The following is a 16,963-nucleotide window of genomic DNA, read 5'->3' as shown; positions in this document are numbered from 1 at the left end:
GCCAACCCTGTTCCTGGAAAGCCACCTTCCTGCAGATTTCAGTTGCAACCCATATCAAACACACCTGCCTGTAATTATCACGTGGTGTTCAGGTCCTAATTAATTGGTTCAGGTGTGTTTGATATGGGTAGCAACTGAAATCTGCAGGAAGGTGGCTCTCCAGGAACAGGGTTGGCCACCTCTGCTCTACAGGTTGACAAATATTACTGCAGTTAGACAACAAAATAAACTTTTAAGGTTTTTTTAATCGAGAATGTAGTTGTTTAGATTATAACTATGCAGTTTATTTGCAAGAATAGTGCCTATTTTTAAATAATTACAATTTCTGAGAGAGCTCGTCGGTGACAGTTGACGTTTTCTATCCACAAGATGGCGACAGAACCCCATAATAAGCCCTTATGTTTAGAAAATAAAACAGTCTGAATTCTAACAATAGCAGATCAAATCAATATTAAATTGGTAAGCACAACCGCCAACACTTCCTGTTTTCATGGGAGTATCCCGTATTTCAGACTAGTCTCCCGCAAACATCCTGTTTTTATTTCTTCCTTAAATCGCACTGCTACTCGTGTGATGTGTATATATATATATATATATATATATATATATATATATATATATATATATATATATATATATATATATATATATATATATATATATTTTTCATTATTTAATTTTCTTTAAACCTATTTTCATGATAAAAAAAAATATTAATTTAATATTAATTGTTTTGCTTATTTTAATTCATAATATTTAGTATACCAAAATTTAGGGTAACGTATGTTTTAGAATTTCAGTATATTTCAGCAAGTTTTTGTATTTATTATTTTATAATTATTATAATTTAAATTATTTTAATCCAATTTCTTTTGTTTCTTTGTTGTATAATAATATATATGACACGTTTGGGTGACACTATAAATCACTTATTAAGCATTAGCATCTAGTGAATTCATTATCTAGCATTAACTCTACATTAATAGACGTTAGTAAGCAGTTTATAAATACAGATACAGATGCTGTATTCTTGACTTATAAGCACATTTATAATGTGCTCAGTGATTGCGTGTTCATACTTTATTACTCATTATATGTTCATTACTAAATTCAGTATTGCATTATTTACAAATCATTTGTATTTAAGAGTAGTTGGTGGCATTTAGAATCGTTCAGCATAAGTTAGTAAACGATTAATAAACTATGCAAATCAACATTTGTATATTTATTATTCAGTATATATTAATGGTGACTATGTATGTTAATAAATGCTTTATTAACTCAACTTCATGCAGTTATGTGACAATCTAAAGTGAGAAATATTTATGCTTTATAATTCCCTTATAAAAGACAATGCATGTTTTTGGACTGTGGGGAAAAACCCGGAGGAAACCCATGCCAACACGGAGAGAACATCCAAACTTCACACAGAAATGCCAACTGGCCCTGCTGGGACTTGAACCAGTGAGTATCTTGCTGTGAGACAACAGTGAAACCTCTGAGCCACCTATTTTATAATTATTATTTCAATTATTTTATATATATTGATATGCCTGTTTGGGGTGCAGCTATTACTGGTTTTACAGCTTTTAATTATTATTAGTGCTGCAAGTCTCACATTCTTAGTTTCCCTGGTTTCTGATTGGCTTACACCTGTTCCCTGCTCTCTAATTACTCCCCTGCGTGTTGAGGACCCGAGTTTGTCTGTTCAGTTCTTTGTCTGGTAATGTCTTGTTTTATAAGCTGCTATGCTACCCCGCGTTTCTCTCGAGATTTCTGGATTACGGTTGTGTTAATAAAGACAGCTTCAAATCCCTTCTTAAACTTATCTACGCATGAAACATAATACAAACATATTTTGCTGGTTCAAATTTGCTCGTTTTCATGATTCCTTGGCAAATAGATAATAGAGTTATATTAACTACACTGTAAAAAATATCCCTAAACTAGCAATTTTTTTTAACGTATTTTATGATTTTTTTTTATTTATGCTTTTGAATTGCATTATGGGACCTTGATTTTTCTGTCAACAAGCTTTTAACCTTGAAAATTTGGGAAAAACTACTTTTATTAACATTTTTAGTTGATATAATAGTGATATAATGTCTGGTTTGGTGTTGTAAATACACATTACATTGTATATTACGCTACAAAAACCTTATAATAAACTGCCAGTACATCTCTTGTTGTTTGACATTTCTTTATATATTATTTCTTATACATTTTATTATTTCCAACCACTTAAATGTCAATAGAAGTCAAATTTTTTTTTAAACTGTTGAGTCAAATTTTCAACATCAAAAGTCGACAGAGCAAAAGTCAAGCTCCTACACTTACCGGCCACTTTATTAGGTACACCTATCCAACTGCTCATTAGTTTTGATTATTAATTTCTAATCAGCCAATCACATGGCAGCAACTCAATGCATTTAGGCATGTAGACATGGTTAAGCCACCAATCTGGCTGGTGGTGGTGGTGTAATGGTGTTGGGGATATTTTCTTGGCACATTACCATTTGAGCATTGCCCCAGCCTGCCTGATTATTGTTGCTAACCATGTCTTCTGATGGCTACTTCCAGCAGGATAACACACCCTATCGTAAAGTGTGAATCATCTCAGACTGGTTTCTTGAACACAATCACCAAATCTACATCCTATAGAGCACCTTTAGGATGTGGTGGAACAGGAAATTCACATCATGGATGTGCAGCCAACAAATCTGCAGCAGTTCCGTGATGCTCTCATGTCAATATGGACCAAAATCTCTGAGGAATATTTCCAGTACCTATGCCATGAAGTATTAAGGCAGTTTCGAAGGCAAAACTCGGTACTAGAAGGCTGTACCTAATAAAGTGGCCGGTGAGCGTATAACGCAATTCACAACTGTAAATAAACTGAATACACTTGTTAATCACAAAATCGGGAAACTGTTGACTGATTTTTATACACTTTTGGTCAATTAAATGGGATCTTGTTTTCATATTCCTAAACTGAAGCAACACCTTAAAGCCAAACAGTTGATTTTACTAAAATAATACTGTAATGTGAACTCAAATTCTGATTGTATTAAGCTGCTACAAGTTTCTGGTTTCCACATGCTTTGATTCAGGCTGCCTCGGGAGAATAAATGCAGGTCAGGCTCCACGGGGGTGCCAGAAACTGATGCGATGTGATTTAGAAACTAGAAAGCAGTATTAAGCGTGACGGCAGTCTTCAGATACTTGCTCGTACACAGCGAGCCTGATTTATAAGCTTCATTTAAGTCTTGCCAGTTTACATTCAAGCCATTTGAAACTGTTTAAGTGGGGAAAGGGGACTATATTGAGCACTCAAATTGCACACACAGAGTCTCTGCATGCTATCACCAAACTGAGGCATGTTTGGCGTCTTATCGTTCTTAGACATGAACACACAAATGTGAGGAACAATGCTAGATTTAATATAATTTTAAGTCTAAACGTAATAAACACAGTCAGATCCATACAGTAGGTCTTGAAGTGACAGTAGGTAAATATAACTGTATGAATGTACAGAAGTAATGGTCAAGCATTACACCGTAAAAAGCGATTCGAGTTCCTTACATGTATATAGCGCTTTTCTGGAAACTCAAAACACTTTACACATTGGGGAGAATCTCCTCATCCACCATCAGTGTGCAACATCCACCTGGATGATGCGACGGCAGCCATATTGCGCCAGACCACACACCAGCTGATTGGTGGAGAGGAGACAGAGTGATGAAGCCGATTATGATGTGGGGATGGTTAGGGCAGAGGCCAGTGGGTATATTTGGCCAGGATGCCGGGGTTAAACCCCCACTCTTTTCAAAGGGCATCCTGGGATTTTTAACAACCAGAGAGTCACGGCCTCGGTTTAACATCTTACTAAGCAGTATCGAGTCCCTGTCACTATACTGGGGCATTAAGACCCCCACAAAACATAGATTGGGCACCCCCTGCTGGTCTCACGAATGCCACTTCTGGCAGCAACCTAGCTTTCTCATGTGGGCTCCCATCCAGGTATTGACCAGACGCAGCCCTGCTTAGCTTTAGTGGGTGACCATGTGAGAGTTGGAGAGCTAGCTGCCGGCTAACTAGTTGACTTTACCTTAAGTAAATAAGTAAACCCATTGCCCAAGTAAACTAACTATAACAGTGCATAATTTTGAAAATTAAGTTCAACTCAATACTTCCAAACTATAACAGGTTCAGGGACGAAAGGGATAAGGGGCTTAGCCCCAATGAAGGCTTTAACTGATCATTTACACGACTGCAATAATAAATGGTTTTTAGGTGTTTTTCCAGCCATCTGAGGTATTTTCATAAGAAAGTCGATTTATAATTTTTTGCTAACTGAAATTTTACAGTAGAATATAGCGATAGAATAAGAAGCTAGATGCATAGACTCACTGTTATTTAATGATTACAGAAAAAGATGGCTATATCATAATTAGATAAATCTGTCTAGATATCTATATCATATTTAGAAAGCTAGTACAATTTATGCTTTTCTGACTAATTCGCATGTATTTAAATTTATAAGACGCACATTTTATTGATTACAGTTATTTTATTTCACAAAAACTACTCACATTTTATACTGTGAAAACAAATATTAAGCTTCATCAGTTGTTACAACTATTCAGTTTCACGAAACTGTTGTATTATTACCTCATCAGCTCCTCAAAATAATGAATGAATGATGACAGTGCAGTGGCGGGATTTTTTTTAACACCATGTGACGACAGTGTCACTCCCACCTGCCGGTAGAAACCGGTACTGCTGAACAGCCGACTATTTAATAACCCGAACACAAACGCTGCGTCAAGTGGAATGCACATGATGCACAAGATGTTTGTGGTAATTTTAAGTACTTAGATAACAAAATAATTGTTATACAACCTATTTTTATTTAAGTGCAACAATGTTACAATGTGTGTGTATTTTGTATTATTTTAGTTAGACAAGATTCAAATAGGCATATATATATACATACACACACACACATATATATACACACACATATATATATATATATATATATATATATATATATATATATATATATATATATATATATATATATATATATATATACACACACACATACATACATGGCAGTGTTTACTTATCTGCTCTTATTTCACCCCTACCTCAGATGCACCTATGCTTTTTTCAAGAGGAAGTCGAGTGGGGGCATCAGTGCTTTCTCGAATGTGCACCCTATACTGACACAGAGGAGAAGAAAATATTGAAAATGTCTTTTTTGTTGACATAAAGGTATTCTTCATAATATTCCGACTGAACCACTGTTAGCACTTGGATTTCATCTAAAACATCTTAATTTGTGTTTCAAAGATGGACAAAGGTCTTGAAATGACAATAGGGTGAGTGATTAATAACATATGCTGGGTTGCCAATTTTGGCTGAACTATCCCTTTAAAATGAAAAGTGTAACAATGGAATTAAAGACAATATTATAGCAGGGTGTCACGGTGGCGCAGTGGGTAGCACAATCACCTCACAGCTAGGTCATCTGCTAGTTCAGTTGGCATTTCTGTGTGGAGCTTGCATGTCCTTCTCGTGTTCGTGTAGGTTTCCTCCGAGTGCTCCGGTTTCCCCCACAGTCCAAAAACATGTGCTATAGGTGAATTGAGTAAGCTAAATTGGCAATGTATCAGTGTGAATGAGCGTGTGTGGATGTTTTCCAGTGTTGGATTGTGGCTGGAAGGGCATCCTGTATAAAAAAAAATTGCTAGATAAGTTGGTGGTTCATTCTGCTGTGGTAACAACTGATTAATAAAAGCACTAAGCCGAAAATTAAACGAATGAATGAATGAATATATGCAGCATTTAGCAAAGTCTAAGTGTATTAATGATTCAAATCCCTGATCTATAAGTCTACGAGATCTTAAGTCTGATCACTCCATATAGGAGCAACAGTAACAGTGATGCAATCTTAGTAAAAATAACTAGTTATTAAGTCTTATAGCTATTGTTTAATTGCTGGGGGGAGTCTGCTATTAGTAACTATCAACTATTGTACTATAAGCCCCTGTGGCACATTGCGGCATGTCCACATTTTTCCTCAGAGTCCCAGAGCTGTGATTAGCATCCTGACAGAGATAAGCAGCCCGCACTGATGCTCCTGCGGGGCGGACACACATCACGCTAAGCCTGAACGACAGCCCCGCAGCAGACGGGACCGCCGGTGACCATTTCACTCCCCTCACACACACACACACACTGCGCCACTCATTCTCTCTCACTTATTACTTCTCGCCTTCTTTCTTCTGGCTCTTCTCTGCTTCTGCCTTTGTAATCACAAAGGCAAATTGTTCGCCATATAAACTGACAAGGGTGTGATGGGGGGCAACTGGCAGAGTGAAAAAGTAGACTCCATCACTGTAATAAGGAAATACAGGATAAAAGTTAAACAAAACTACTTCACAAAAACGAAAGAAAAAATGCAAGTTATAGGAAAAATATAGGCTAAGTCAAAGAAAAACGAATGAACAATATCTCTATTTCAGTGGTCGTCACAGCGGAATGAACTGCCAAGTATTCCAGCATATGTTTTATATAACGCATGTTCTTCCAGTCACAACCGAGTATTGGGAAACACCCATACACACTCATTAACACAGGGGTTCCCAAACTTTTCAGCCTATGACCCCCGAAATAACAATGCCAGTGACTCGCGACCCCCAATATCCCATGAGGTGGTTATAAATACAGAAATCTTGCATGCAATGGCGCGCACACACAATTAAACCCATGTCTATTCTTCGTTTATTTTATTTTTTTATGTATGTCAGTACTGTAAATGTGCCAGAAAGTTTAACCTGGTGTTATAAAATCAATCTGCTGCATCTGTGTTTTTAATATAATGTACTTACCCCAAGGGTCGCAATCCAATAGAATTAGTAACTATAAGCTACTATAGTAACTATATAATTTATAGAAACTATAAACAATTTTTTTCAGTAGGTTATGGATAAAATATGGTAATTCTTATGATTTAATAAGAAATAAATAGATTTTTGGAAATCGCCAGGCGACCCCCCTTCATTGTTCCACGACCCCTCGGGGGGTCCCAACCCCCACACTTTGAGAACCACTGCATTAACAGACACTTATACACTACGGGCAATTTAGCTTACCCAAACACGAAGACGGTGCAAACTCCACACAGAAATGCCAACTGTGCCAGGACTCGAACCAGTGACCATCTTGCTGTGAGATGACAGTGCTAACCACTGAGCCACCATGTTGCCATAGATATATTTACAATAAACACTGTAAAAAATAATAATCTAAAATGCTGGGCTCCGAACGGTCAACATGGTGTGTTGGGTCAACATGAAGGAACTAAGTTAGCTTTGTAGTTTTAATAAATTTAAGTGGATTAAACACGATTGTTTAAGTTGTCCTGTCAAATACTATTTTTAAAGGGCCATTAAACCCCCATCTCAGCAGGGTGTTTTCACCTTTAGTTTGAAAAATGTCAGGAAAGTGGGTGAGCCCAGCTTTGTTTAGGCGGTAGTGGCGTGTGGCGAAAGAGGGAAGGGTTTACATGAAAAGGGGAGTTTCATTACCTGCACTACAGCTGATTTTCACATCGGCAACACAAACAGAGACGCCGGGGAGATAGACAGTGATTTAGAGAGCAGCATTTACAGCGGATCTAAAAGCTGTGTGGAAGTGGAGGATTTTTAGTCCATAATATTGTAGGGATATTACTGATAACTTAGTAACTGAATCATTTTGACTAAGGTATGTCTTCAAAAACCGAAAAAGTACTGCTGACGATACTAAATTGCCTTTTGAATAAATATACAAAGGACATAGATCGCAAACTTACCAAATCCGTAAAGACAGAACAATCAACACCAACTGGAACCGTCTCTTTTTTTTAAAACACATTATAATAAAAATATCTGAACTGTGTTTTAAACTGAACCTAAACTGGCACACTCAGAAGAACCTTAATACTAATATTAAATCATAAAAAAGAGGTAAACTGTGTGCCCTTTAATTCAACTAAAAAATAAGTCAGCAATATTTTTTTTTACAGATGTTCAAACGTGCTTATAAATACAAAAACAGCACAATTATTAGTGAACGAGACCCATTATCTCCACTGTCTTTCTACAATGTTCAGCATTTATATATGGATGCTGATTTTAAAGCAGTCTGATATGACAGATTTAAACAGGGTTTGTGTAACACTGGCAACACATTATTAGCATTTGACAGCATCAAGCCAAAGGCAAATGTTATCAATTACCGGTCAGTGTCCTACAGCCAGGTCTGGTTCTACAGATGCGCTCAAGTGTGTAAGCTCCCTCAAACAAAAGCAAAAGCACCCTCAGTTGAGGCTGTAATAATAGGATATTGGTAAAACAGATTTGGCAAACGCACCAGTGCGCATTGTTTGCACCCTACAGAGCGTCAAAGGTTTCTCTTTATAATGTGCTTTTGCAGCGTAGAGCAGAGCAGCCAAACACAAGCGCTTTACGGTAGCCAGAACCCACTCACCGAGAACTTTTGTACAGAGCTGAGTTTTGCATACTTGCGAATCCCTTCTATTTGACAAACAAAGTGTGAATGTGATGTAATTATGTAATTAACCAAGCTTCGTTGATTATAACATGAATTAAGATGAGTGACAGTTTTTTTTGTGACTACTGCATAACGGGATATAATCCATTCAGAGTTAAATGAATTCACTGATGGATTCACAGTCACAATTGCAGTGACTAACATAGCGATAATCATTAATCCAATAGTTGAATACAAGTTGGATGGGTCCAAGCTGGTGTTATTAGATGGAGGCGGGGACTAATGAGCATATTCATTATGACAAATAATGCAAGACCGGAACAAATATCTTTTTAATCCGGATAAAAAACATTGGCATCATGGTGGCTCAGTGCTTAGCACTGTCGCCTCACAGCAAGAAGGTCACTGGTTCGAGTCCGGGCTGGCCAGTTGGCATTTTTGTGTGGAGTTTGCATGTTCTCGATGTATTAGCGTGGGTTTCCTTCGAGTGCTTCGGTTTCCCCCACAGTCCACTGACATGTGCTATAGGTGAATAGAATAAACTAAATTGGCCAAAGTGCATGAGTGATTGCAAGAGTGTATGGGTGTTTCCCAGTACTGAGTTGAATAGAGGGAATAGGTGAAATTGAGGGGCATTTAAAGGGGTGGTCCAACCACAATATCATATTTTAAACTTTAGTTGATTTAAACTTTAGTTGTTATAGCTGTGAACATAACATCTCTGAATATACTCTATAAACACTGTCTAGTTTCTAGTCCAAATATCTATTCTTATATCAAGAAGCATTTCCTAGACAAGCAAAACTAATTGTCTTGTTTTGAGAAATAATATTCTAATATTAAGTAAGTTTTTACTTAAAACAAGCTAAATAATCTGCCAATGGGTTAAGTAAAATGATCGTGTTTTTTATTTTGACATAAGATTATTTTACTTGTTTTAGAAAAAAACTCAATTCATTTTGGCATATTTTTTCTTAAAACAAGACAATATGTTTCACATGTCTAGAAAATGCTTATTAATATAATAATTTTTAGATAATTAGACAAGAAACAAGACAAACAATCTAAGTAAGAAAAGCATTTTTTGCAGAGTAATATGCTCAATGTTTAATGCAAAGGCAGACATTGGCTTTTACAGAGTTAGCTTAGCAAAGCCTACAGCTACCAAATTTGGGGACTTCAAAAAAAAATACATCCGGGCTAGTGAGATCATAAGAGCTTCAGGTTATGCGCATTTACCTCGCGCAGCGAAGGGGCGTGGCCAGAGGTGCTGTGATGTTATAGCAGAGAAAGCTAAAATGCTGTCAAAATGCTGCAATTTTCCACAGAGCTTCTTTTGTTCCTGTATTTAGGCTTCCAAAGGACATGACGCAAAGAGAGAAGTGCTTACAGTTTGATTTTAATTATGTTTCAGAGAATTATAAAATATTTATATAGCTAGCATTTGATAAAGGACAGCTTCCAGAATCTCTCCCAGTTCAGTGCTGGATTCGGCTGAAAACTCCTCTAACCGACGAAGCTGTGGATTGTGAGCCACAACCTGTATTTTTATTTGTTAAAATTGATTAATTACAAGCACAATTTCTAGTATTAGCGATATGTTGTAGCAAGGACATAAACAAGGATGTAAAAAAATGGGAAATGCTGTTTGGCATCGCTAACAATTTAGCTACAAATTGTTAAAAGTGCTGTAAACACCCACAATCTTCGGCAGCACTGCAGTGTCTCTCTATGTAGCTGCTTTCTGTTTATTCTACATCTCAAATAACGAACTCACAAAAGACATGTGAACGTTTCATATTGCTTACACATGCTTATTGTGAATATATGTGAAAGACACTTGTCAGATGTTATTTTATAGAGCAAGTGTGAGGTTCTGCGGTGTGCTCTTCATTTTCTGCCGGATTAAGCTACTGTTTACACAGCGCAAACGTGGTGTAGGGGTGTGACGTGGTGATGGGGAGTCATATTGCTAATCACAGCACATTACGTTAGCTGACCAATCAGAGCCTTTCGAGGACGGGCCTTTGAGAGGAACTAGGAAATATGACAGGGGTTTTCATGTTAGCTGAGTAGCTGTATATAATCAAAGCAAGATGTATGAACAAATAACATGATTTTCTACAAATGAAGCATGAGCACACATTGCTTTGCATCTTATGAACACAACCAAGCCTTAAAAATACACTCTGGACCACCCTTTTAACACTTCAATAATTATACACATCGCCTAAGCTATAATTAACAACTGTCAGCTTCACAGAGTATCACAAGTATCTTTAAAAACTTAACAGGACACACGGTGATAGACAAATATAGACACACACAGTCATTCATTCCCACTCCCTCACACAAACACACACACTTGGAGCCTCATTATCTGCGACATGCAGAGGTAGGATTAGCTCTTGAAGTTCCATTACCTTGCTTAAGTCTACCAAAGTGAGATTTTTCTTTCTCCTAGACAGTCTTTCTTTTTCTTATCAGCATGTTTTCACACTTCTCCACCTTTCCATGCAGCTAGCCTTATCTCAGTATAAACGTGCACAATGTCCACTAAAACATACTTAAACATCCCCATGAAGTGCCTAAAAACACACAGCGTTCTTCATTGTTGACTATTTCAAATCAAACATGAAAAAACAGGATGGGACATATTAAACAGCTCTTCTCCATTAAAATAAAAATAGCCACCGGTGTTTTGTTTTATCACAGCTCGGCCAGAGCTATTGAGCTCGGAAAAGTCACATTAGACAGCTTATAACAGACACAGATTAATAGTATAGTGCTGAGGCTGTCTCATCCTAATCGCCTCCATAGTGCTTTAAAATATAGCATTCTGTGTATAAATCAAATGGGGCAGATTTGTTTTGTGGTCTATATGATCCTCTTTATGCTATCATGTCTCAAACTGAGCCGTCTGTGTGTGTGTGTGCGCGCATGTGACTATACAACAGATACCAGATTTCATTAATTCATTCATTTTCCTTTGACTAATTTTTATTTTATTTTAGAGGTCACCACAGCGGAATGAACCGCCAACTATTCCAGCATATGTGGCCAATTTAGGTTATTTAATTCACTTGTAGCAGATGCCTTTGGACTGTAGGGGAAACTGGAGCATCAGGAGAAAAAGGAAACCCATGAAAACAAAGGGAAAACATGCAAACTCCACACAGAAAGCCCAACTGGCCCAGCCAGGACTCGAACCAGCAACCTTCTTGCTGTGAGGCGAGAAAAATAATAATTGCGTGAATAATCAAAATTATATTAAGAGTGGTGGTACAACAACAGGAAGACAGACATGAATCTGGGGGCATATTTCTGAAAGTTTCATTATCGTAGGTCTTAACTTAAAGATATGATAACATTTCGCTAATTAGGTTAACAGAAACAAATCTTGACTTGATTTGAGATCCTTATCCTATCTTGAAAAATCATATATTATCTTTAGACATCCTAAATTGTATCATGTAGTTCGATAATACACTTTCAGGTGTGTTAGCAAGCAAATAACACTATGCGAGCTGCTAATGAGTTAGCCTAAACAAAATGGACAAACAAAACTGATGGAAAAAATAATCCAAAAAATAGACATAGTCGCTTGCTGGTTGCTGTGCTAAATGTAATACACAGTTGGGTTGCAGCCTATAAATACTCATAGATGTTTTGTTATCAAAATTAAGCATCTTCAGGGTCAACCAAGCAGTGTTGCCAACTAATGTCAATGAAAAGGCAATAAGCTCTACGCGAAAAGTCCCTAAATGTCATGTCATACGTCAATTGGTATGTTACTGATGTCATCACATTCAACCGTTTCTGTTTGTTTTATAGTCTATGGTTAATAAAGGGGTGTTTATATTCTTACTATGCTTATATATGCATGTCAATTTAACTAAATTCATTGCTGTTTGAATTCGATATATCAGTATAGATGTCTAGTGAATTTGCAGTAATCTCTCAGATGTAATAAACTTAGACAAGTTCCGAAACAGTCACTTAAATATCTGATTGTGAACAAGAAAAGAATAAACGGTCAAATTAAACTGTTGAATTGAAAACAGAGGAGAAGCAGTTCGGTTTGACTGTGCAAGGGAAATACCTAACAGTCATTTGTGCTAAATCATTTGTCGTCGATACAAAGAGGGCTGATCTGCTCTCAGGCTGCAGGTGGGAGAGGCTGCTGTACAGGGACTAGGACGCCTGTGAGTGCTGTGAGGCAGGGTGAAGAGTAGTAATGGTACAATATGGGCACATGAGAGTCTAAAAATCTCAAGTGACACCAAAATAAGGGCACTAGATTTGTTGCTAACCACTTTAAAAAAAAAAAAACAATTTAAATCCCTAGGAGGGCCTGAAAAGTTGGCAACACTGCATCCAAGTATCTTAACTGTAAATACAGATGTTCTTCATTTTCAGTCAACGATAAATGAATGTAATGCCATTGTTAGACATGTTAGACAATTCGTCATCTGGAATTATAAGGTTCTATCTGCGTTCTGAATGATTTTGAGATAATGAGCTTAACAGTATGTGTGTAACATTTGTTTAAACAAAAAGTCTTAAAATGTTAACAACTTATAAAAAAACATCCCATAATGTAAATAAGTTGTCAATTAATAAGAATATGTGAATAACTCAATTTTGACAAAAATGTCAGATAGAACCTTATAACTCTGAGGTAACGAATTATACTCATTTATATAAGCTTATAAGTAATAGCTTGTGGTTCTAACTGAATTTACCAGTTACCAAACAGAAAGTATGAGCTTTTAAAGTTAGGATCCTTCCAACATAGGCTCATTCAGAAAACGTAGCCCTATATACATTTCTAGAGATCGCGATTTATGTAGCCAGAAGTACGTATGGTTGTGTTTTGTCTTTAAAAATGAACCATACCTGCCAACACTCCTATTTTTCTCGGTAGTCTCCCATATTTCAGACCCATCTTCCGACACCCTCCCGTTTTGTTTTAACTCCTGGAAATCTCCCATAATTTCCCTTAATAAACCCACCACACCCCTCCCCCCAGATCACCGACTTTGGTATTGTATCCGATCACAGCGGCTGCCCGAAACCCGGTGCATGGTACAGTTACTTAGCTGTGTTATTTACCTCACGGTCTCCCAGATTTCCAAAGACAAATATTGACAGGTATGAACGCTACGAGGGGGTATAAGTCCGATCCTTTTCGTGATTACCAGCTGATAGCTTACTTCCATATGGACTGATTTCCCGCTGTTACCAGTTTGCCCAGTGACTCGACATACACTGGAGGATTTGGGTCGCAGAGTTGACCTTGACAACAGGGTTCGAGTCCAGCAAAGAAAACCGAAAACAGGTAAGACAAAACCATAATCCAAAAAATAATATGAACAAGTAAATAACATGGTGAGAATGTGGTAAAATCTAAAAACTTAATAAAAATCAGGCTGCTCCAAGGGCTTTTCTTTTCTGGATTGCTTTTGAAAACACTATTGATTGGGTTTTGGGAAGTTGGTGGGAGCAGGTCAATCGGTGCTTTTTAAAAACACTATTGGTTGGGTTTAGGGAAGGAGCAGAGTGGGTCAGTTGATTTGGCAGTCAGTCATTTAGTCAGTCGACAGCGACCTCTGGTGGATTTATGCGAGAACAGCATGAATGGCACTCACAAGAGAAATTTGAGATCTCAAAAAGCGTACACAGTGGCCTCTGGCAGATTCGCAAAAACAAAAAACTGCAAAAAAAAAAAAAAAAAAAAAAAAAAACATAGCTCCTGGGACGTATTTAGCAATCCAGGAACGTATATAGGGGTACATAATCAGAATGAGCCTGGGTTGGATCTTTCTGTAATACAATCAATGAAGTGAGGAGTAAAGTCATTAATTGTGGATTTAAAGGACATAAATCTTCTAAACGTTTTTTTTCTCATTTTTTCTTGGAGCATATTGGCTTACAGATAATCTTAAGGCTGGAATTGTCATAATAAAAGCCAAAAAAAACTTAATATTTTAGCAGTGTCAAGATTGTGTACAAAAACAATTTAAGATTTAAAAACACTATTAACCTGCTACAAATCAAGCACAATCAATCCGACCAGCTTGGGGTTTGGCCTGACCAAAATCACAGTAGTTCATTCAGAGACCACACGCTTCACTGTATTCTGCTTCTTGATCCCCTATAAAAGTGAACTCAGAGTCACCGCAACCTAGAGTCTGCAGCGGATTAGCACTTGTCTGTACAACTTAGGAACGAGGCGGCCAATAAGAATGAACTAATCAGCAATTGTTTAATCCAACTCTAATTTACATTGGCTAATGAGGAAGCTTTGATCTGCGCAGCTCCTTTATGATTGGACACAAGTGGTGCGTGGGATTGCCTGGTGTGTACTATCCACTCTATTCAGAACATCAGGCCCGAGGCACTCGCTGTCCCAGTTTTGACACACATTTACATGTACTGCTATGAATTACAGCATCAAAGTCACTACATATTAAAGAGGAACGAGCGAGAGAAAGAGCATGTGTGGGTAGTTAGGTGTTTGAAAGAAAGAGGGAAAAAGTGTGATAGGGAGACTGCTAAAGAACGACAGGACATTGCAAATGAACAGCGAAAGCAAAGAAAAGAAGATCAGAGTTTTCCAAGCTGGGGTCATTAAGTGTTCTTTTTTTGGTTTCCCTAGTCAAAAAACTCATTAGCTGTTATCAAGTACTATGTGCAGAAATGTCAGCTTTTCACATAGCCCTTGACAATGACTCAAAATAATTGGAAAAGAAAAAAAAATTAATAAATGCTTTTTTTATATTGGAAACTGATCCATGCGATGCATAAGACTGCAAGCGTTAAATTATTCTAAGGCAATCATTCCTTTTTGAGAACCATGCAATGCATTCCTTCATGAAATATTAAAAATAAATTGATACATTAATAATAAATCAACAGTACATTCCGTGTAATGTCAAATTTATATTCAAATATTCTTTGATTTTATTTGCACGCAGTGACTAGAAAGCAAAATGTACCCAGGTAAGACCTGTACCACACAAGCTACAATTGTTTAATAGAATGCATGCATGCACACATAAAATAAAGTGCATGCTTTCTTTTTTTTTAGGGTAGAAAAGTCTGAGGCCTGTGTTGTGAAACATGCCCCTGTATCCCTTGGGAACAAGGTTGGTAATACTCAAATACACGAAAAGGAAATTAGGAGTGGAGTGCACTAGCGCAGGCAGGTTTGCAAGAGCTACTCTGTCACTTACTGAAGAAGATGTACTCCGTGTAGCTGCTCCAGATCTTGTCATCTCTGTACTGGTTGACGAATGCAGCCGTTCCAGTAGAGTTGCAGGCCACCATCTGAAAACCAGCCTCGCTTAACCTGTCGAACGCTTGCTCCAGGTAGGTGAACTTCAGGTAGAAGCGGGAGGTGTATTTCTCTGGTGGGCGATCCGGATCCCGACTTTCATTTAGAGTGTCTCCAAACACTTCCTTTGCCAGGGCGATGCGCCCACAGACCATGATCCGTGCCACGCGCCGAAACTTTGCATCTGCTTGATTATCCCTCACCATTGTGTAGGATCCCCGATAACCAATGGTAATGAACCCTGACCTCTTGTCCAACGTGGAAGAAGTAGTTGCGTAATTGATGGCATGGTGTCCAGTTCGAGTCACCAACTCACTACTCTGTGAACTTTCCTCAATATCACTCTGGCAGCCTTCATCGTTGAGAGAGCCTTGCTTGGCTACACGTGGGCCCAGAAGTCTCAGCAGTTCCCCCAACTGGAAGTGCTCGGCTTCCCTCTGAAGACGCTCCCGCTCTGGAAAGTGTTCGGGCAGCACAAGCTGGCGATCTCGTAGGAAGTCCAGCACATATCGGAACAAGAATCCATCTCGGTCGATGAAGAATCGTCCTCGGCTGTCACGTGGCAGCTCGTGCGGGGTACACCGCGTGAACATGGTGTGGAGGGTGGTGTCAGGTACGCTGACCAAGGTGGAGCGCTTGGTGACGTACACCTGGCCCCCAACGTTGAGCTCCACAACCTCCGGGTACGGACTCGACACCTCGCTGATAGGGAGTATTGTTTCCTTCATGGCCATGATCCAAGCACACCGACAAGGTAAACGCGAGAAGAATGAAGAGAGACGACTCTGGAAAGATTTCAAAAAGAACCAGAGAATGAATCCATAGAGGTCCAAGAGTGACGGATGTCAGTCAAGACTTCATTGCAACAGCTCCTAAAGTTTGAGAGAGGACTACATCGCTGCCGGTGAATGAAGAAGGGATAGAGAGAAGAAAAGAGAGATTAAGAAAAAAGGAGGAGAAGAGAAGGGGATGTAGTGCTATCAAGTTTCCTCAGCTGCTGTCCCTCTGTTGATGAAGAGAGCAGTGGAGTACGAGATGGAGACACAGGGAGAGAGAGAG

The 16,963-nt window shown here is 38.2% G+C and overlaps 1 protein-coding gene across 1 annotated transcript; it reads right to left on the bottom strand.

The window, feature by feature from the left end:
* Nucleotides 1-15,679: 15,679 nt before the first annotated feature.
* kctd8 (potassium channel tetramerization domain containing 8) lies at nt 15,680-16,752 on the bottom strand. The gene has a single exon (NM_001037241.1). The coding sequence runs from the start codon at nt 16,636-16,638 to the stop codon at nt 15,796-15,798; it is 843 nt and encodes a 280-aa protein (NP_001032318.1). The 5' UTR covers nt 16,639-16,752; the 3' UTR covers nt 15,680-15,795.
* Nucleotides 16,753-16,963: the final 211 nt, after the last annotated feature.

Source organism: Danio rerio, chromosome 14, assembly GCF_052040795.2.
Source record: "Danio rerio strain M-AB ecotype USA chromosome 14, GRCz13ab, whole genome shotgun sequence".
Taxonomy (NCBI): Eukaryota; Metazoa; Chordata; class Actinopteri; order Cypriniformes; family Danionidae; genus Danio; species Danio rerio.
The sequence above is the reverse complement of the archived record's forward strand: the minus strand, read 5'-3'. Positions and strand labels throughout refer to the sequence as shown.